A 23,217-nucleotide genomic window follows, 5' to 3' on the forward strand; every position below is an offset into this window, starting at 1 on the left:
CATCCCACCCCTGCGGCTTCGACGCCTACTGTCTGCCTTCGTCACCTGCCGGGGTTCCTGGATCCCGCCGAACGGCTGTGCCCTAAACCATCCTGACCGGATCAGAACCGCCCCTCTCCCCTCTTGACCTCCCAGCCCCGACTGCTCGATCAGAAGACGAGGCCACCAAACTGATCTCCACTAGGGGAGCTGGATGCCGCATCGGGCGCCCGGAAGTGAAGCCACCGGAAGTAAGCGTCCTTGTCCCGGAAGTCAGCCTTTGTCAGTGCACGAAATCGGTCCTCAGCACGGTTTTTCAGTTCCAGTTTTGTTTTTCCACTTAGCATTTTGCCTTTTCGCCATCCTCGTCTTTTTCCATGGCAATGCCTACCTGTTGCGCCGTCAACTGAGCGAGGAGACCAGCGAAGTCGTCAGGAAAGACGTTTCAAAAATAAGGGCCCATTGCATCGCAATGGGGCGACACTAGAAGACAGGACGTCGCTACACACCGCAAGTATGGAACCTCGTCTGCTCAGCTCTGTGTCGTCCCGTCGCTGCCGTCGCCAACACTGCTCTTTACTGTGATGCACGTTGCCGCGCTCAAGGCCAAGTTATGCTATCAATGGGGGATAAATTTAAGAAAGAATAGATGGAAACCTTCGCCAGGCAGCTGACTTTGCAGTGACCATTTTACGGAATTATGTTTAGACAGAACCGGAGTGAGGGCTAGGCTACTATCTGGTGAAGTGTCGGCGGTGTTCGGTTGGCTCCCATTAGCGCCTCCAAAAGGTATGGTACTGCTTTTTCGACGGAGCGTGTCATGTACTGTTTCGTATTGTAGCAAGTTAATCCTGAATGGGCTTTTATTCGTGGTGCTTGGCGCAGTTGACTTCTATACAGCGCTTCTCACGCGCACTGCAGCATTCGTCTTTCTTGTCAGTCGTTCCTCTCGCGCTGTGCCTTTTCTTTGCTGCACGAAAATTCGGTTTTATGATGACCTAGGCTTATTGTCATTCCACTACTTCTCCTTTACGCTCGGAAGACAAGAGCCAGTGAAGATCATAGTGTTTAAAACACGTACCCCTTTGCCGAGGCAGGGTGAGACCTGCATGCCTGTTTTCTTCGTTTTCGCAGAAATTACAGGGTTCTGCACACAATGCTTGCATTTATCGCGTTCAGCTTGCTTGTTCTTTTCATATAACAGCAGACATTACACGAAAACAGCGCAAAAATCTGAGAACGAAAGGGCGAAAGACGCGACTTTTTGCCTAGAAATACACAGCAGACACCCGACTTCCGGGACAAGCCGTCCAACTTCCGGTGGCTTCACTCGCGCTCGTCTCGGAAAGTGGGAATGCGGCATCCAGCCACCTAGTGGAGATCAGTGGGCCACCATGACGACAAGAGCCGATGGCCTCAAAACGAAGCACAGCCGCCACAACACCACGACGACACCAAACAAGACGGCATACCTATCCATTCTCATACCCAACAATTCTCAACAAAAATGTTTTTGAGAAGGAAACTATTTATGAACACAACTCTTTCATATAATGTAAGATTTTGCTATAGCACTCAATATATCCGCAGATCACCCGATCGCAGCGTGGAATTCGTTTTTCTGTTAACGTTATTGCTATCGTCAAAAGCGTTTCCCATTGGTTTTTTCATGGCAGTCTTAACTGTTCGGTGTGATCGATAGAAACACTTAAAAGAAAATTTTTGTACGTATCAGAAAAATAGACAATTACCATCAATATTTTCAAAACACTATCTTACAATTTTTCTATTTTCAAACTTTTTGCAGAGGATGTTGGACATGATAAGCACATCCATTGACTCTGGCCTTCACTTGAGGCTACTGCTTGTAATCAATCTCCAGGAACCAGAATTCATTAAGGTCGGCTCATAAATTGCGGTGACAAACTTCTCATTCTCGACTACCCATTTCTTAGCGTATGCACTATCACCTCGCTCGGAACTTACGCTATTGATGGGGACGACCATTCGTTGGCCCGTGTAATGCTATGAACCTGAAGACGACAAAGCGCTCACTGGTGTGGGACGGATCACTCGAGCTAGACCCACTGGCCATTAAATAATTTTTCATGATATTATATCGCTCGCTTTTTCAGCATGCTACAGCTTGGCACTGCATTACATTATTTACACAGTCACTGGTTTGAGATGCAGCTACAAGAATTGACGAAGAATACATGCGCAATGCGTCTTTTTTTGCTATGTATGCATGTCGACATTCAAAGTTAACAGGAAAACAATTTCCAAAGGGATGGAACATTCTCTGAACATTTAAAGTTGTAGGTATCGATATGCGAAAAAAAATTTACCGACGATTAGGATACTTCCCAATGCGAAATTTTACACCTGCTTGATTTTGCGATATATTGGGGCACAAATTGTGGACCACACTTACGCTACAGTGAGAAGCATTGCCGCTTTGTCGTACAATTCCTCTAAACTTTCAACTGAATGAACACTGCTCAGTGGTTTATAGCGTCGCGGTGGCACCCTTGCACGGTTGCGGCGCCCTCCAGCGTTTTCGGCTCCCTGCGAGAGCGCATTGAAATGTGCTTGTCTGAATGCTTCAAGGAGGAAAGCTGTAGCCATAAACAAAACATCTTTGTTTGAAGCGGGTCATGGGGCGTATGGCCCGCACATTCAGTAGCGCGTGCCCGTGAATCCCCATCGCAAGACGCGAGCCCTCCACATATAGCCGCCATAGACGCCCATGTATGTACTGATCGACAGTCCGACTACCGAATCATGGCTAACTCAAGCCGCGGCAAACTATTTTATGATATAAATTTATCAAGAGCCAACGTTCCGTGTCATGGAAGGTCTCGATAGTTATTTTACTCAAATTTAGAATCGCAGTATTAATAACAACTTATAGACCTATCTCTTTAATACTCTTATAAACTTCTTGAACACATCATCTACGACATTTCATGAATTTACTTGAAGCTAACAATATCCTGAGGGAATTTTGAGCGCGGGTTTCGCCGTGTCTTCAGCCCCAATTCGCCGTTAATCGAATTCACTCACGATGTAACTTATTCTCTCGATCTGGGTAACAGGTGACGCTGTATCCGTAGACTTATAAAAAGCATTCGTGAGCACGTCTAACCTTCGTGCTTTATCGCTAACCCCTCTTTCGACAAGCCTATGCACCCAATGCCTCAAGTACATCTTTGATTAACTCTCCCCGCCTAAAGAAATTGAGCACGAATTTCACTTTTTCTAAAACTTTATCTACAAAGCACCACCACAAGCTTAATGTGTCTCTTATTTATGCAAGGAAGGGCCGGGCTCATATTGTCACGGGTCGTTCAAACGACGCGGGTCGTGAGGACACTGGAGACCACAGGAGAGCAGGCGCCAGGTACAGTCCAAGCGGTCGCGGCCGGGCTCACGAGCCATTTCCCACCGAGCCTCTTCCTCTTTGCCGGCGATCGGCTCCCCGCTCGTTGAAGATGACGTTAAGTGGAAAATAACACACATGACATTGCTCTCCTCGCGAAAGGCGCATCGTCCCGATGCGCAGAGAAACAAAATTAGCGCTGAAAAACGCGTAAGGCGCGAAGAGTTAGGCCACGTGCTCCGAGCGGTCACAGTACGGTTTGAGGCGAGCGACGTGAACAACCTCGGAGGCAGGCGGGCGGCGGGACGCACGCGTTACTATCGGCAACACTTCGTAATTTAACTCGCCTATACGGCGAATCACTTCGTACGGGCCAAAGTATCTTTTGAGCAGCTTTTCGCTAAGGCCACGGCGTCGAATTGGAGTCCACACCCACACGCGATCACCAGGATTGAATTGAAGATCCCGATGGCCTTGGTTGTATTGCCGAGCATCGACTTGCTGGCGGGCTTGGATGCGGAGGCGGGCCAGCTGTCGGGCTTCTTCCGCATGTTGGGCGACGAGTTGAGCATCGGCATGAGTGTAGACGTCAGGCTGGTGGGGCAGCATAGCGTCGAGCATGGTAGTGACTTCCCTGCCGTGCACCAGGCGAAATGGTGAAAATCCGGTAGTTTCTTGAACTGCGGTGTTATACGCAAAAGTGACGTAAGGTAACACTTCGTCCCAGGTTCGGTGCTCGATGTCTACTTACATTGAGAGCATGTCAGCCAAGGTCTTGTTAAGGCGCTCGGTCAGCCCGTTTGTTTGCGGGTGGTATGCGGTAGTTTTGCGGTGAGCGGTATGGCTTAAGCTCAGTATCTGGGAAAGAAGTTCGGACACAAACGCGGCACCACGATCAGTGATAAGGACCTCTGGGGCACCGTGCCGAAGAACAACGGACTCGACGAAAAACTTTGCCACATCCGAAGCGGTTGATGACGGCAGAGCACGTGATTCGGCATACCTGGTAAGGTAGTCCGTCGCAACTGTGATCCAGCGGTTCCCCGATCGCGACTGAGGAAAAGGTCCGAGTAGGTCCATACCAATTTGCTGGAACGGACTGAGCGGTGGCGTGATGGGGTGAAGGAGTCCCGCAGGCTTCATGGGTGGGGTCTTGCGCCGTTGACACTCGCGGCAGGTTCTTGTGTAATGGCGAACTGTCTTGTCAAGTTGTGGCCAATAATACTTCGACCGTATTCGCGCGAGCGTTCGACTGAACCCCAAATGTCCTGAGGAGGGGTCATCATGAGACGCTTCCATAATTTCGTCGCGTAGATCAGTGGGCACAACCAAAAGCCATGACCTCGGGCTCTCGGCAAAGTTCTTCTTATAAAGAATGTTGTCTCGGAGGCATAAATGAGGCAGTACGCGCACAAAAGGACGTGGCACTACGCCTCCTTGACCCTCCAAATGTGAGATCACGGCGCGAAGGTCGGGGTCGAGTCGCTGCCGCGCAGCCATATCTACAGGACCTAGAGTACCTAGGAAGATGTCAAAGTCGTCCGTATCAGTAGGCGCAGATTCGACGGGAGCGCGGGACAGGCAGTCAGCATCAGTGTGTCGGCGACCAGATTTGTAGACGATCGTAACGTCGAATTCTTGCAGTCTGAGAGCCCACCGCGCAAGTCGGCCTGCAGGGTCCCTTAGATTGGTCAACCAACACAGGGAGTGATGGTCTGTGACCACCTGGAATGGGCGTCCGTACAGATAGGGGCGGAACTTTGTGATCGCCCAAATTACTGCGAGGCATTCTTTTTCGGTTGTCGAGTAATTGATTTCTGCGTTCGATAAAACACGACTGGCGTATGCGATGACACGCTCGGCGCCATTCTGATGCTGGATCAAGACGGCCCCGAGACCCGTGTTACTAGCGTCAGTGTGGACCTCAGTCGCGGCGTCCTGATCAAAATGGCCTAGTACAGGGGAAGCCTGCAGGCGCCGTTTCAGATGGTCAAATGCAATCTGCTCTTCATCAGACCACTGGAAGTGGACGGACTCTTTCGTGAGGCGAGTAAGCGGCGCGGCGATATCTGAAAAGTTGGGAACAAAGCGTCTGTAGTAAGCGCAGAGGCACAGGAATCTCCGCACGGCGTTCTTGTCTGACGGCGTCGGGAAGGAAGCGACGGCCACTGTTTTATCTGGATCAGGACGGACGCCCTCGTGACTGACGACGTGACCGAGAAACTTCAGTTCGTCATAGCCAAACTGGCACTTCGTAGGCTTCAGGGTGAGGCCGGCGTTTCTGATAGCTTGAAGGACGGCTTTTAGGCGAACCAGATGTTCATGAAACGAGCTTGAAAAAATTACGACGTCATCAAGGTAGACAAGGCATGTTTGCCATTTGAGGCCGGTGGGCACGGTGTCCATAACGCGCTGGAAGGTCGCTGGAGCTGTACAGAGTCCGAAGGGCATCACCTTGAACTCATAAAGTCCATCTGGAGTGACGAAAGCAGTTTTCTCTCTGTCGCGCTCATCCACTTCTATTTGCCAATACCCGCTTTTAAGGGCGATGGACGAAAAGTAACGGGCATGGCGCAGGCGATCAAGAGCGTCATCGATGCGTGGAAGTGGATATACGTCCTTCTTCGTGACTCTGTTGAGGCGCCGGTAGTCAACACAGAAGCGAAGGGTGCCGTCTTTTTTCTTCATTAGCACCACCGGAGCAGCCCACGGGCTGTGAGATGGTTGGATAATGACATCAGCCAACATTTCGCGCACTTGATGTTGTATGCTTTCACGTTCTTTCAACGAAACTCGGTAAGGTGACTGACGAACAGGATGGACAGCGTCGTCGGTAATTATTCTGTGCTTGGCTATTGGCGTCTGGCGAACCCCACGTGACGTAGAAAAGCAGTCGTGGAACTCACCCAGCAGAGCGACGAGCTCGTCTCTCTCCTTAGCAGAGAGCTGCGGTGCAATGCTGACACCTAAAGGCGGCACCGAGTGTTGGGAAGAGGGCGGACAGGAAGGAGCCGCAGACAGGGTCGCAGCGTCGACAGGGGCGCTGAGGCGCTCGATAAGGCCGATTACTGTGCCCTTGGTGAGGTGCTACGGAGCGCTGCGAAAGTTCGTGACGAGGACTTGGGTGCAACCAGAGTGAAGACGCGTGACACCTCTAGCAACACCAACACCCCTGTCAAGAAGCAGCTGCACACTACTCTCAAGAAGAACTTCGCCAGAGGCAACGGCAGGCGACCTCGGCAGGCACGGGCGAAGAATCCGTCTGCTGGCCTTGGCTCACGGTAGACCGAGCCATGTGCACTGCCGGAACGGACCTTGATGTAAGGTGCGGCAAGAGGCCGAATTCGGGGCCGAGTCCTTGAATTCGCCTGCTGGCATGTATCTCGGCCTCCTCAGCGGAGGGGCGGCGGCCCGGGCTGGGAATGGGACTGTGCGAAGCGGGAGGTAGGGGATGGCGTCGCATAAGACAGCGCCTCCACCAGAATGTCACGGGTCATTCAAACGACGCGGGTCGTGAGGACACTGGAGACCACAGGAGAGCAGGCGCCAGGTACAGTCCAAGCGGTAGCGGCCGGGCTCACGAGCCATTTCCCACCGAGCCTCTTCCTCTTTGCCGGCGATCGGCTCCCCGCTCGTTGAAGATGACGTTAAGTGGAAAATAACACACATGACAATATAAATACAATTTCTTTCTCACAAGTAATCGTAGGCTTGAACTTCAAGCTCAGTGGAATCCGTTCACTCCCATTTCAACAATTTCTAGATGCCATCGAAGTTCCGTCAAGTTTTGCATGCGCATTTTGGACAGTTTTTCTGGACACACATGTATATAAACAACGTACGTGTGTACGAATGAATGTATGTATGCACGCGCTTTATATGTACATTATAGCCTCACTACTGCGATAACACTCCTGTTCTTACTGAATCAATAATAAATAAAAACATAATCAGCCGCGCTCCTGCGCCATAGTTAAGAGGTCCACAATTTTTGTGCAAGTAATCGGCTCACTTGGGGAAAGGCAGTGCATAAACCCTCCAATTTCTGCCATCCGAAACGGAGGGGTTAAGGGGGTATTCATCTGCCTCCTACCGCATTCAACGCAGTCACTTGTGCGGTCGGTGCGCATTAGGACATGACTAAAGAAAACAAAATACAGTGAACAGAACAATGCAATCGGCAGTACCGGAGCCTTCCTCCGAAAACAAGAAATGCCCAGGCTTAGCATGGTTAAGCCAAGAATGTGTTGCATATTGCGCGGTATTTTTGCGCGAGATATTGCTTGGCGGCACTCGATTTTCTCAGCAGCTTTTCCTCCGTGACGTATGGATGGATGGATGGATGGATAGGAGCGCCCCCTTTGAAACGGGGCGGTGGCAACCGCCACCATGCTCAGCCGTCCTTTTTTGTTTTTCTTTGGTTTTTTCTTTTTTTTTCTCTTTTTTTCGCGGTTTGGTGACGTCATGTCACGTGGTTTGGTGGCTGCCCTGCCGCGCTCAAGGTCTGAACTGAGTGATTGCAATATGCTAAGCATAAAAAGTAGGAAGTCGACGAGAGAAGTCAAGAGGCCGACGCGCAACATTCAAACCTAATGAGATTCCTTATTTGCATAAAGTTTCACATAACCTAAAAAAATGTCAAGCGCGCGCAAAGTGACATTTTCGTTTTCAGCTGAAAAAAAGCTTATAGGCTCACCATCTCAAAAAACGTGGGGGCACCCCCCACGTTTTCGGTGATGGTGACCATGGCTGCCAAACGAATCATGAAGACGTTTTCGTCTAGTACGCAATACGAGTGACTTACCCCATCCCTTTGACCTGTGGAATTGATGTCCAACTTTATCGAAAAAAGTTTTGAATATTTGAAAATTTTAAGGGGCCGGTGTAGAATTGAAGATAATGGTTCAGTCTTCCGATAGGTAGAAAAATCTTTCTTGTATACCGATGCTATCGCTTGCATCGAGCAGTTAAAACTGCTGTAGAAATTGAACAGAGAACCCTTTTGAGGATACCAACAACGTTAATAGCAGAAAAACTCAAGCCTGCCGACGGGAGACTTGTGGATATACTGATTGTTATAGTGGAGACATAGAGGATATCAAAAAAAAAGTGTGCTCATAAGCTCTTTCCCTTTCAAAAATGCTTTGTCCAGAATTGTTGGGTATGGTTACATCGGTCAGACGCGGAGTTGCATTAACTAGTGCTCAAGGAAGCCAACGGAAAAGTTCAAGGAAGAGAATAGCGCTCACCGAAAGCTTAGACTGCGAATTTAGGGCTGCATGCCGGAGCGTATGTGTCTGTACGCAACGATGTGACACTACAAATATTCTTGCAGAAGCGCAGTTCAAAAATTCAGGCTCAATTTAGTAGGTTTCATGAACAAAAGATTGCCGAGTAGTATATGAAGGAAGCCTCAGTAGGGTTTTATTCAGATTCTTCGAGGTGTTTTTCTGAAAAGCTGTTGAAGAATCTAAATCGTCATGAGAGCAGAAAAAAAGGAAAAGGGAGAACAAAAACGAAAAAAAGGTAGCGGGTCTGTAAGGCGCGGCGTTTGTAAAAATTGTAGATTGTGGGGTTTCAACCTTCCGAAGTGATTTATAACTATGAAGGACTCCGTAGGGGAGGGCTGTAGATTACGTTATACCACGTTGGACTCTTTAACGAGCGCTGACATCGCGAACCATGGGTGTTTTTTGCATTTCGCCGGCACCGAACACGACCGCTCTAAAGCCAATGAGTCAGCGCTGTAGGTCGGTGTGGAGCGTGCAGTGTGGTTTTCTTTATATGTGTGCATTTTGGAAAGAAATAAAATAACTTTACTGCAACGTTCTTCAGTGCCGTGTAGTTTTTACGTGCTTCTGTGGTCGTCTGGGTTTTTCGGTACCCTCTACTGCAAAGGTATGGTCTATCAATTAGCCCACTAGCGAGATTTACTGAGTGCCAATCTCGACATTGATCCCATTATTGGTAATTGGAGCTTCTTGCTATGTGAGAGGAACTTGGCTTGGCGCAAGAGATCAGGCACCATCCAGAACGTGGCTACTAACAGATGCTCAGACATACGGTACCGAGGCCCTTAGATGTCTCACTGGCTTACCAAAAAGGCAATACACAGAGCGCAACACCAGAAATATGTGCGCAGTTCTAGGTCAGTATGCCAGGCTGACCCTAACAATAAGCTGCATCTCAGGACACGAAGGGCACCATGAAAACGGATGGGCCCCGACAAGTGGTCAGCGAGGCCTTATTACACATCTACCAACGCAGGGATTAGAGAGAACCTATCCACTCTGCAGAGGCCCCCGCGAGGAGTGGCGACATGGACACAAGCAAAGGCGACCAGCACTCCTCCCCAACACTATAAACTGCGAAGACACCACAATTTGCCACAAGGTTTTGCATTATGAGGTTTAACGTCTCAAAGCGACTCAGGTTTTTGCGGGAAAGAGCAGGTTTTGAGAACAGGTGGGACTCGTCCTCTACGGACTTCCTGGACGTTTTTGAACTTCCCCTGAAAACTTGGACGGGAGTCGACTTCTGTCGCATTCATGTAAACTTTCGGCCTATCTGGCTCTTGACACCGTGCGGACCCAGGTACGTCACTTAACAAGGATTCCGCAGCACCACTTGTCTCAATGGCAGTACAGAGACCGCACGCAGCGTTTTCAAAGATAATAGCAGCCCACGAGTCGTCCATACCATCACTGTTCACCGCGGCTGCATGGCCTTCATTTGCGCTGTGGTGTCTACGGAAGTCATGTGTGCGATTTGCAATTCCAGAGGAAACGAAGAAATCGAACTTATCGACGCCGGCCCCTAAACAGTTGACACTCTACAAACACCACGCCTAATATAGTGACCGCACTCATGCATATAAAATCTACTGGTTTAGGTTTCGTCGTCTTTATTCCTGCGAGACAGGCCAGTATTAATCAAATAATTTCGCATGTGACAACCTCCACCGGGTCAAAATTAGCCGCTCTTCGTACGGGTGTGCAGTACATCAGTGCGCAAATACCCTATAAATGGGCTGTTTTCTGCGAATCAAAAGTTGCCCTACAATGCCTCAATTCTGCTTTAAGGCATGGCGGTCACGAGAAACTCGTAGCGGAGATGAGAAGACTTCAACAGTAGGCTCTGGAAGGGCATAACATCCTTTTGCAGTGGCTACCAGGACGCAGTGGCGTTGTCGGAAATGAAGCAGCTGACGCTGCAGCTGGATCAGCCTACGGCAGAACCAGCATTGTCCGGATACCACTGACAAGAGCCGACACAGCAAGACATCTGTGATTGCTTGGCCGAAATAAGTTTTTAACGTCATGGTCTACCCCTGCAAACTCGACATGCCGTTTGCACCACCTCGACCACTTACAGCAACTCATCCCTCCATCCGGCCTCTCCCGCTGCGATGCTACGTTCTTCCGTAGCCTGTGGCTGGGAGTGGCGTTTACAAATGCCTACTCTCACTTGATCGCAATGGCAGACTCTCCAAAGTGTGAGAACTGCGGGTGTGACTAGACGACTGAGCAGCTACTTTTCAACTGCCCTCGGTTTGAGCGTGAGCGTGTCCTCCTGGCTGCAACGCTCCGTCGCTCCGTACCCTCACAGAAGCGATCATTTTGAGTCCTTGGACTAAACCTTCATCGCAGAGGACAGCTAAGAAGGCGCTTCTCAAGATCTTGAAGGACACAGGATTGAGTGCAGGGTTGTAAACTTTTGGTGTGTGCCCTGTGTGCGTACGGACAAGTGGAAATGTGATCTTCCTTTCCTCTCTCCCTTTTCGGTCTCTCCTTTCGTTCCCTTTTCCTTGTGTTCGGTAGCATGCTGGGCGTCGCCTAGTGGACCTCCCTGCCTTTCCATTCATCTTTATCTCTCTCTCTCTCTTTGAAACTTAGATGTTTCTTCAGCGAGCTTGATAAGGACCTGAAAATACGCTACCACGTTTGGACGTCCCATGTCTCTCAAATAGACGTCGACCGCACCGCCATACATTGGTGCAGATCTATGGAGAGTGGATCCAGTAATGCTTTTGAATTTAATCTGTTGGCCCCACTTTATGACGTAACGAAAGGCACTGTAACTATCTCCCAAGCCACGAACTCTTCAACCGCATAAGAGAAGTTGATACTGGGCTAGTTAGTTTTGGTTCATTATCAGAGGGTCCGCTGTACTTTATAAATATAGCTTTATGATTGGGTGCCTCAAAATCAACGACGAACTTGAGCCGCCCTATGAGGGTGGGTATGGAGGATGAGGTGAAAACAGTATGATTCGTTTTAGCCATAAGCTCTTGATTAAGCTGTTTATAGGCGTTTACACTTAGGCGGAGGCGATGTGCAAAATGTCCAGTACTGCGTGTTAAAGAACCATGAGTGACTGAAATTTTCCAGAAGCCCTGCACCATCTCACGCTTGATGACTTTGTGCGTGACTTTGACGTGCAGAAAGATATTAGCGAAATCAGATTTGATGTCCAATTCCGAGAAAAGATCTTCTTCCAGATATTTCGCAAGAATTACCTGTATGCTGAGAGTGTCTACTACTTCTTGTTCTAATCGGCGAACAGACGAGCAACCATTTTTTGTAGTCTTTAGGACTTGGGCTTTGTTTCAAGTCCGCAATGTATACTGCACATTTGCAGTCGACGGTAGTAAGCCAGTTCTGTCGTTTGTTACCGCGCAGGTTAGAGTAAAAATATATAGTTCACTTATCATTCTAAAACTCCTTCCAAAGTTTTTTGCATACCAGGGGGACCACAGTTGCTTTAGGAAAAGGAGGGCGCGCGAAGGGAGAAGACGGGCGCACATCGGCTCCGATTCTGATCGCTCCTTATTGCGGTCTGTCAACCCGGACCCCACGAATCTTGGCACCATCGTCTCCGCGAAGATCAGCGGCACAAGTGGGCCCCACTTCCATCAAGGTGGGCCCATTTTTGACGAAATTCTGAGATTTTGAAGCTTTCGCCCACCGCCGCGGCGCTAAGCCTAACGGCGGCGGGGCGTTCGCCGGCGTTCGCCAGCCCCGGCTGGGGATTCCCCGGCGATGGCGGCTCCAAATACGATTACCGGCTATGATCCGCTGTCCATGCAAGTCGTACGCATGGAAACCGTTCAACCCGAGGACCTTCCAACATCGGAAGATGACTATTTGGCAGATATGGTCAAAATCTGGAGACGCCGGCAGAAGACGAACGCTCCCAAGCCAACTGGAGCCGCCGCCCAGCACCAGGCGGCAGTTCGGTCCGCGCACGCTTCGCAAGGAAGTGTCGGTGGCGCGGCCTTGAAGGACGCAACTTGCAAACCCCAGTGGCGGCCGCAGCAGACGCCGCGCATTGGACGCGACGACCTCATCGTGGTGCTCAAGCCACGCAAGACGCTGGATCTGAAGGCCACCTTCGCTCCAGGTGAAGCCGGAGTTGCCGTGCGCAACATCATACGGGACTGTGGAGAGGTCCAACTCTCTGTATGGCCCGTGTGGGACCAAAATGTGCTGGTGTGTGGCGTGAACTCTGTGCCAGCCGCTGAGAAGCTCCTCGGCGATGTCACGCTGACGGTCGGCGACCGCCAGCTTCTGTTTCGCGGGCACGCCAAGGCTTCTGGCGAGGTCTGCAAGGGAGTGATCAACGTTCACCCCGGCGAAACGTCGGCCTCCCTCAAGCAGAAGCTGGAGTGGAGACACGGAGAAATCCTTTCTGTGCGCAAGCTGGGCGGCACCGCCATCGCAGTGGTCACCTTTCAAGGGAAGAAGGTACCCCGCCAAATTTTCTGCAGCGACCAGGGCATCCCTGTGAGACTGTACAAGAAGACGATCCCCGCCTGTCATCGATGCGGCACGGTGGGGCACCGGGCTGACATCTGCCCGCGGCCGCAGTCGGGACGCTGCGGCCTCTGCGGCTCTCAGGTGGCCACCACACCCGAGGGCATAGCACAACATGAGTGCACCCCCCGATGTCTGCTGTGCGCGGGTGCCCACTTCACCGGTGCTGCCGGCTGCGTCGGCAAGTACCGGAAACCGATCAAGCCGGGACCATCACGGAATCAAGGCAAGCGGAAGTCGGCTCAGAAGCAAGCTCCGCCCACCAATGCAAAGGACAGCAAGTCCACTTCTGCGCCAGGCAAGTCCGGTCATGTCAAGACGGCTGTGAAGTCCGGGACCAAGGCGAGGTCGCCGAACTTCAGCGCTGGGGATTTCCCGCCTCTAGCAACCGCCCAAAACAAGGTGAGCGATTGGGCTAGGGCTGCCTCCGGGCCTCTTTCTCCCTCCCTCTCTCCTACGGAAGCCGCCCTACAGAGGCAAAATGCTGAACTTAGGCGCCAAACAGAATTCCTAGTGCGGAAAATTCAGGAGCTGGAGGCTAAGTTAGAGGGACGTAAAGAACCTCAAGCTGGTCCTTCCGAGCCTATAGAACTAGCCGAGCCGGAGGACCGAGATGAGAGTGCCTCGGTCGCATCTGGGCTGACAAGCGTGTCGCAGCAGTCGGCCAGCACAGTGGTTGGTAGGCTGCCAATGGTGGAGAGCCGCCTGTACAACTTGGAGAGCGAAATTGATGCTCTGCCAGGTAAAATCATGGAAGCGGTCCGGGGCTCCATTCAGCAACTTCTTCAGGCCGAATTGGCAAAAATCATGCCTGCTATAGGGGCACAGGTTGCTGAGACAGCTCTCTCTGTCGTTCAGGACCAAATTGGAGCTCAACTCAGTCAAAGCCGCTCCCGCTCGCGGTCTCCGCGACCAGACCTCCGCAGGCGGAAGGTGGTCCTTCGCCAGGCCACAGGCTCACTAGAAAACATTCCGGCCGCTCTCTCTCCGGACGTGCTGGTGCCTCTGCCTGAGGCCCCATCACCTTCGGGGGTGGGACTTGGCCCCCAAAATTAAATAATCACGTTCACGATGGCTAGCCGACCCCAGCGGAAAGCCAACAACAATTCGGAGCAATTCGAGATCATACAGTGGAACTGCAGGGGTCTACGGAGCTGGAAGAAACGGTCACACCTCCAGCTCTACCTGCAGTCTCTCGGTACCGCACCGGCGCTCCTAGCTCTTCAGGAACCCGGCGCAGATGCTAAATTCACAGGGTATAGCTCGTTTCAAGGGGGTCCTACAACGTGCATCCTGGTGAACAAAGCGTACACCGCAGTCCCAGTAGACCTCGAACTGGAGACTGAACAGGAATACAGTATGGTCAAGGTCCTGCCGCTCAAGCGCCGCGACCCATCAATACATGTCCTTAACATTTACTGCCCCCCACATAAGCCGCGCGTGACCTTCAACGAAATCTTCTACCGCGCGCTCAAATCGGCTGACAAGGAACCTCTAGTGATCGTTGGGGACTTCAATGCTCCCAGCCTATATTGGGGCTACCACTTTGAGAAGGCCAGAGGACGCAAGCTGGCGGAGCTCATCTCCACACTTCGTCTTACACTCCTCACGGATCCGTGTTGTCCCACACGTGTGGGCAACTCGGTTACGCGAGACACATGCCCTGACCTGACTCTCGTTACGAACACCAGAGACGCTACTTGGGAGAACCTGGGAGAGACTCTTGGTAGCGATCACTGCCTTCTCCGGGTTACTCTTCTGGCGAAGGCGGCTCGCAAAAAGTGGGGCCACACTAAATTGACCGATTGGCATAAGTTTCGAACAAAAGAGATACCTCCCGTGCTCTTTTCCGGCGGATATGCGGAGTGGGCAAAGCAATTAGACACAATACAAAGACAACACGTCACGACACTTCAGACCACTGAAGAGATCCCTGCAGTGGACAATCACCTCCTGCACTTGTGGGAGGCTCGCCGGAGTCTTACCAAACGGTGGAAGAAGCAAAAGCTGAATCGCAAACTTAAGGCTCGCATTGTCGACCTCACGGAGCAGGCTGCGGCGTATGCTGCCCAGCTCACCGATTCAAACTGGATAGAGAAGTGTAATTCGGCAGCGCGTCAGATGAGCTCGAGAGGAACATGGCGCTTCTTTCGCAGTCTCATCGACCCCACTCAAACGAGAGGGGAGACGCAAAGACAGCTCCGGCGGGCTTTGCACGGGTACCAAGGTACGACGGCTCAACTCGCGGACACCCTGTGTGACAGATATCTCTGCCGCATAGAGGACCCAGTTGGGCCCGAGTACGAGTACGCGGGAAAGCCGAATCCCGACATTGATGCCCCTTTTGAGTTACACGATCTTAAGGCGGCTTTAGCTAAAATGCGGCGAGGTACGGCTCCGGGTCGGGATCGCATAACAGTCAATCTGTTGGCCAACCTCCCAGATTCGGCCTACCTCCACCTGCTAGTGTACATTAACCAGATTTGGGACGGGCGTCCACTCCCTCCCGAATGGAAGACCTCCTTGGTCACTTTCATCCCTAAGCCAGGCAAGCCAGTGAATACCGACAACCTGAGGCCCATCTCACTAACCTCTTGTGTGGGCAAGCTTATGGAGACGATGGTTAGGGATCGCCTCTCTCCACACATAGAGACCAAGGGCCTCTTTGCAGACACTATGTTCGGGTTCCGACCACATATGTCTGCGCAGGACGTCCTCCTCCAGTTACACCGCTACATAATACGACCCACTTCCATGCGCCACAACGACAAGACCATCCTTGCCCTCGATCTTAAGGGGGCCTTTGACAACGTTCGTCATAGCAGCATCTTGGCTAACTTGAGTACCACTGATTGTGGGCGCAAGGCATTCACATATGTAAGAGACTTTCCCTCGAAGCGTCAGGCCTTCCTCAAGATTGAGGATGACGAATACGGACCATACACGATGGGTACACGGGGTACACGTACCCAAGGGGCGGTCTTGTCGCCACTTCTTTTCAACATTGCCATGATGCAGCTTCCCCACCAATTGGCCCGGGTGGAAGGCATTCATCACGCACTATACGCGGACGACATAACAATTTGGACTACCGAAGGGAGCCTTGGGGAAATGGAGGACCGCCTTCAGCGGGCCGCCACCATAACCGATAGCTACGCTATCGGCTGTGGTCTCCAATGTGCTCCCGCAAAATCGGAACTTCTGCACATCAGATCCGATCCTAAGGACAACACGAGTTTGCAAATCTCTCTGACGGGAGGCCCTATCAAAGAGGTCGGGGAGCTCCGCATACTAGGTCTGTTCATCCATAACAGGCTCAGCCCGGAATCCACTATTGCCAAACTCAAGCGCGTAGGCGAACAGGTCGGACGCATGATCCATCGCGTTTCTAACAAGCGCGGCGGGTTGCGAGGCAGGGACGCGCTTCGGCTCGCCCATGCCTTCGTGACCAGCAGGATCCTCTACTCCGCTCCCTACCTTCGCACTACGAAACAACACGAAATAAGAATCGACACCATCGTTAGAAAGGCTACAAAGCGAGCACTGGGCCTCCCAGTGGCCACCTCCAATGCTAAGTTGTCGGCGTTGGGGGTGATCAACTCCTACCAGGAGTTACGAGAGGCCCACCTCGTGAACCAATATACGCGACTCTCGCAGACGGCATCCGGGCGCCGCCTGCTAGACCGCTTACACATCCAACACGAGTGCACTCCAGAGGAGACGTGTCGGATTCCGGAGCTATGGCGTCACAAGCTCTGGGTCCCTCCACTCCCGCGCAACATGGACACACATACACACGAAGGCAGACGAGAGGCGCGCGCTCGGGCCCTCGAACACCAACACGGATCCAAACAGGGTGTATACTACGTTGACGTGGCAGGGCCGTCGCCCAATGGATTCTACACGGCCGCAGTAGTTCACCAGGATCAATGCGTTAACGGGCTCTCCTTTCGAGCTCGAAATTCAGCACAGGCTGAGGAAGTAGCAATTGCGCTTGCCGCCTCGGACTTGAATTCGAAGGTAATCGTGACAGATTCGCGTCGAGCCTGTCAACACTACCTGGCTGGCGAGATTTCACCTTTAGCCTGGAGTATATTAAAGCGCGCAGTGAGGGAATCGGACCCTTCGCCCAAACGCATAGTTTGGACACCAGGCCATCAGGGCGTTAGAGGTAATGAGGCTGCGGACGCGGCTGCCCGAGCGCTTACCTACCGGGCACCTCACCCAGGCTCTTCCGGATCGGAGACTGTGCAACCGCTTCTGCGGTTCAGAGAAATTCTGGACGACTATTGCGAACGCCATCGTCTTTTCCCGGTCCCTGCTAAGGGCCTGAGTAAAGCTGATGAGCGAACTCTGAGGCGCTTGCAGACCAACACTCTGTTGTGTCCTGCAATAGTGAAACATTTCGACCCCAAAATTGATGGGCGCTGCCCTCACTGTGGGGAAGTTTCCGATACCTTCCACATGGTTTGGGCCTGTCAAAAGAATCCTTCCCTTCCCCCCAATCCTTCCCCTTCCCGAGAGGCATGGGAGGCAGCCCTGCTCAACTGCTCGGGGCTGGAGTCTCAAAGGGCTCTAGTCCAACGGGCGCGAGTAGCGGCCTCGTCCAGCGGGGTCCCGGACTAAGGACTCCACCTATGTAAAGGGCCATTTTTGGCCTGCAAACTCTCCTGTTGTTTATTAAAAAGTTTTCACCACCACCACCAGTTGCTTTAGCCATTCGATTAGTCTGGATGAAGCTGGCAACACACCAAAGCCTCTCGTCTTAGTTGCGGTAACTATGCAGACGAATTTAAAAGCAGAAAAAGCAAAGACCACTCGTTATGCCTAAGACCGCATAAAAGTATAATATAATAATAAAGAACGTCTGTACAGTATACTGATCAAATCTTGCTCAACTTTAATGAGTATGAAGGAAAGAAGGTGCGGAAAGTGATCTTCCGTGATTTGAATGAAAGATGTGGCGATAGTTTGCGAACACCTCAATCGACCGAAAAAGCAAAGACAATCCTTGCGCCATCCTACGCCACCGGCATTTCGTAGAATTCGTACAGGCTGTTGCTTGTTTCATTCTCCTACCGTGCATGCATGAGTAGGTCGACCAAACTGGCTGAACCGGCCGATGTCCCGGTGGCGGAGTAGAAAAAAAATAAACATCACGATATTAACAAACGTAATCCCAGCGTTGCCGATCGTCTATCGGCAACCTGCCAATCGTCGATAAAATGAGACGGCACTGAAACCATACACGCGAAGAACAAAATGTAATGCGCGAAATTATAGTGAGCGCGAAGATATTCCAGTAGTAGTCTTGCACTGGAGCTCTTCCTACTTGTTTGCCGGGGTTTTTTTTTTTCGCTCAAGTGCACTGTGAATTAGTCTGCATTCCTTTCGGCAGTTAAGATTTTTTTTGGGTTGCTACTTTCCGTTCTATTCTTAGATTCGTATATCGCAATCTTCCCTCATAACTTCTCAATTTGACTTTTATTTTTGTTCAAATTTGGTTCGAGTTTATGCCTTTGGCGTTCTTCGCATTCACTTGCCCTTTTCTGCTGTGTTCTTTGTTGGCCCATGATCGAAACCATTACCTTGTTTCCCCTGTGAACGCTTCACCTGTGGTGAATTTGTGTTTAACCGTGTTCTCTTTTTGGACTTTGACGTGATACTACCCTATGATTACTGTTTCTTTTGTTTCGTGCTTTAACATCATAGCTAACAATATCAAGACTTTCCGTCTGTGTCGGGAACGGATGCACCTTTTTAGGTTCTACTCGTTTTAGCTTTTTTTTTCTCACCCCGTTGATAATTCTCTTAGTTGTTGCTTAGTACCTTTTTTTTAGCTTAAGAGGAGACATGTTTTGTTGCTTTATACTAACACTCCAGAGGCTGTTGATGATGTAAGTTTTAGCCTTTACTTATAGTTTCAAGCAATCAGCCCTTTCCCTCTGTTTTTAAAACAGATAAATTACAAATATTTCGACGCCCCCTATCCTTTGTTCCTTTGTATCATGTCTGCAGGTTTCGCTCGAGTTCTTTGTAACACATTTTATCTAAAATGCGCAACAAAGGCGAGCATCTTCCATGAAGGTACTCGCGAATTTAAAGATACTAGCCTTGCTGCAGCGGATGGGACAGCTTATCTTCCAGAACATGCCATAGGCTATTCATTAAATAGAGGCTTTCAAATCGAAGAATATACCTGCAGTACGCTAGTTTGGTGCATTGCTGATCACGTACAAAATATAAACAATTCGGAGGAACCGAGCTTCGAATAAGTTTCTGAACTGCTGATACACTATCCTCATGTCGTTCACTAGTATGTATTTTACTTCACAGTTTGGGCAGTTCACTGCGATACATTCTTACGAAAGGCAATTTAGAATTGGCACGATAAAGGTGGACTCTTTCACTACCCTACTGCGCGCAGAGATAGCGGAAGTGCTGTGCGAAGCTCAACAATGAGGGCGACATCTGGCCAGAACCGCCACCGGGAAAACGTCTGCCAGGAGTCAACAGGGAATGCTGAAGGTAGGGGAGCACGGCTCTCTATAGCAGAAGTAGCAGCGGTGCACGGTCAAGATTAAAACGGAGTAATATTTACGCACTAGATCGACATTTATGCCAAGAAGTCACAAATATAGGACACCTTTAGCTCCAAACCTAACATATATTTCTTTACACCGTAGTGTCAGTTTAGGCTGCATGCCTCCTCTGGAATGACTGACACTGTACACAAGAGAATACCTGAATGGAGCATCGTGGTCTGTTGCTGTTCGGAAACATTTCTCAAAACGTCGAGCTGGAGAAAGTTGCCTTAGATTAGCTTTTTTTTATTTTTCAGCAATGCTCGCTGATCAATCTGCCTGTGTGAAACAAGCGCAAGTTCGAACTTTTAGCTCTGGCATCGGCAAACGCTTATGGAAATTCTGTTAGAGGATTTCTCATTATTGTAACACTTAGGTGAGGAAGAATTAACCTTGTTTTGATTGCCAGAGCTATGAGACCAAACTACAATTTGCATATAGGACCAGTGAAATGAATAAAATACGTTTATCCGCTCCCGTTTAAGTTGGAAAGTTTTGCCTTATCTGTAGCCGAAATTTAATGAATCAGGGCAAAAATAGCTTGAACGCTCCACGAAGCTCCTCATATTGCTCCCCGATTTAAAATATTGCGTACCGCCATTACCATTATCCGTTGTCTTTCTCATGTGGCCCATACACGCGGAACCTACACGAGAATACATACCTACAAATAAGTATGCAGATTACAACGCATAATAAAACCTCGAACTGCATGACGACTGCCTATGTCATCATGCACATCACTCAGAAATAATGGGGGATCATACGGGACCATAGAACTTATGCGAAGCTATTGGGTTTGCTAATATTTTTCAATGTGGACTCCGTATTCTCACTATTCCGCATACTAGGCTCTGACGGATCGTTTGATTTCGGCACGGATGATAATTGTCAGAAGATTCTTCAATTGTGCATCGCGTGCGTGTGTGTCTGAGTACAGTTTGTGGGCACGTGTAACTATATAGATACCTGATTACTCTCACCTTAAGATGCATGCTACCTCCGCCAGCAGGTGAGCTCTTAAATCTCTAATTAAAAGCTGCCATAAATGCGAGCATGCTGGGACCACTCACCTGAACATCTTCGAAGAACAGCAACGGGAGTAGCATGAAAGGAATCGTGACCATGAGAATTTGCCTCCAGTATCCGAGCGTTTGCAGTACTATCCTCTTTCCAGTCACCATGATTGCACTACCAGTCTGCAGGGAGCTTCAGCGAACACGCGCGGAGGCACCAAACGTGACTGACTAGCTTTGAGAACCGCTTCGCAGGTAGAGCGAATTCCCAATGCCAGGCAGGCGGCGCAGGGCTGCGTTTGCGTGCTGGTGACGCCCCTCAAAGACGGAAGCCTGAATTATGCTATGCACGAGTTGTGGCGGCGTGCCAGCAACCACCACCTTTTCGCAGAGCTGGAATCGAGTGTTTCTTTGTTTTTTTAATGTAGCTTGTCTCGTGGTACTCCAGTGTCCGAGGGCTGATGTGACTCGTGAACTTCGTTGGCGCTTCTAGCAGTCCGTTCCGCGAAATGAGATTTACTACTTGGAAAATGAACGCTGGCTGTTCGCTTATGGCAATGCCATTTGAGAATAATGTTTCGGCATCATGAGGTTGCCTGTTTGACTGAAAACTTGGTAGATATCATCGCCACAGATGTGTGTGAAATTGAGCATCAAGGCACCCGGTAAAACATGCAGCTGCAAGGCTTCCTATGATGCACACGCACAAAACATGCAGTGAAGCGACTACAAGACCCATAGACAAAGTGCGAGTTAGGTGCTCCAAGAGTGCAACTAGCGCATCACTTTAGTGGCCTTATTTTTTTTGCTTCAAGTTGTTGGTTAATTCTGGGGAAAAGTGTCCCGGAAGTTTTGAAGGGAAACGCTAATGCACCTTCACTTCTAAGGATAGAGTAAAACACAGCGATAACTTGCAGCTATCACTATTTATCATCTTTTTCGTTTTCCAAGAAATTCAGGCTGCCATGCAAGCTTTTATTTTCATCACTTCAGCTGCTTTTTTAAACAAAAGTGGCTGCAAACTCGGGCAAAGTATTTGTGTTGAAATTCTGCGTACTTTACTGCTGTCATTGAAAACGATTACGGACCAAATTTAGCATGAAAACTTTATTCTGGCGGGGGAATTCGGTTTTAGGAGGGACAGCTGTATAGACGGCAGACTTAGCCACACGCGTCAGCCATCTGTCGGCGAAACTGAAGCGCCTCATAGGGGTCACGGCGGGAAGCAGCAAAATATGCAACTGTTACGCCAGAAAGAGGTGGGATCGCGCAAGCGCACTGTTGCAATATAGACACCAAATATGAGATACAACCGACAGTTCTTACACAATTATTTCTGTGCTTTCAAGGAGTACCAAGGGAGACTACGTGCTTTCTCATACCGGGAAACATGTTTATATATTTCGAGTGGAGTTCTACACCCGGGCACGCAGCCAGTAACCTATTTAGCTGGTGCATTAGAACATATGGACATGGCCGCGATGCTTCCAGTGGTGCGTCTAACCGGCAGTTGGGCACTTCAGCCGCGTTCTTATGGGCTCGGCGAAAGTAGTGCTGCTAGCGACTGATGTGGCTGGGACGTTTGATAGCCAGCACGCATTTTAGAATTCAGAATACGACGCTAGTTGGATAAGGGATCAACACCCCGCTTCTCTTCTCGACAACATCACTATGCGGCCAGTGGCGATGGCGAAGAGAAGAGAGATGAGTCTGTAAGGCAGAAGAGCAAAAAGATGGTGAAGGCCGCCGTGAAAGCTTGATCGCGCAGAGGTTCAAATTTTGATTTTGTCCTGCTTTGTCAGACTTCATCCTGATATGCGTCTCCTACAGAGTGGTGCATGCAGGTGCGATTGCAAAGTTGCTACCCTTCGAATTAGGATCTAAGCTATCGGAGAGCTGAGTGCTGCTGAGAGAACTACACCTACACTACTGGAAATAATGTTTTAGCCGCAACCTGCGCCAGTTCCTTAAAGATCTGCGCCTCCTGCTGTCATGGTAAAAGTGTGTCGACGCCTAGAAAGCGTTGGCGAACATTAGTGATGCTTTTTAGGGTCTCCAATTTCGTCCTGGCTTGTCGCCATTTTGGCAAAGGAGCAGAAGGCTTGCCACGGCAGCAACCGGACACACGTCGCAGACTAGGAGCAAAAAGTGTGAGTACACAGTTATTTCATGATGGGATGGCCTGATAGACGCAGGCGAGGAAAAAAAAGCTGCGCGAAATATGCGAGGACAAGGAAAGACAAGCGCATGGCATGGCAGTCTAACGTTACAAAGGTTCTCATGAGGGACACCGTAGTTGAGGGCTGCGCAATAAGTTCGAGCCTCTGGGGCTCTTTAACCTGCTCTGACACCGCACAGATAGGGACGTTTTACCATTTCACTTCCATCAAAAAACGTATGGCATGTTCACACTTAAGCATTTGACGCTAAGAGCGAGCTGA

At 50.2% G+C, this 23,217-nt stretch overlaps 1 protein-coding gene across 2 annotated transcripts in view; it reads right to left on the bottom strand.

The window, feature by feature from the left end:
- The window catches only part of LOC149333222 (Na(+)/dicarboxylate cotransporter 3-like), a 56,968-nt gene extending 36,011 nt beyond the window's left edge, over positions 1-20,957 (bottom strand). For both annotated transcript variants that reach the window (XM_089558596.1, XM_089558595.1), the window contains exon 1: positions 20,834-20,957. In XM_089558596.1, the coding sequence (XP_089414722.1) occupies positions 20,834-20,944 (111 nt within the window). In that variant the 5' untranslated portion in view covers positions 20,945-20,957. The remainder of the gene's footprint in view (positions 1-20,833) is intronic.
- Between the last annotated feature and the right edge of the window lie 2,260 nt (positions 20,958-23,217).

This window comes from Amblyomma mixtum, chromosome 8, assembly GCF_055824585.1.
Source record: "Amblyomma mixtum isolate Tamu chromosome 8, ASM5582458v1, whole genome shotgun sequence".
Classification (NCBI taxonomy): domain Eukaryota; kingdom Metazoa; phylum Arthropoda; class Arachnida; order Ixodida; family Ixodidae; genus Amblyomma; species Amblyomma mixtum.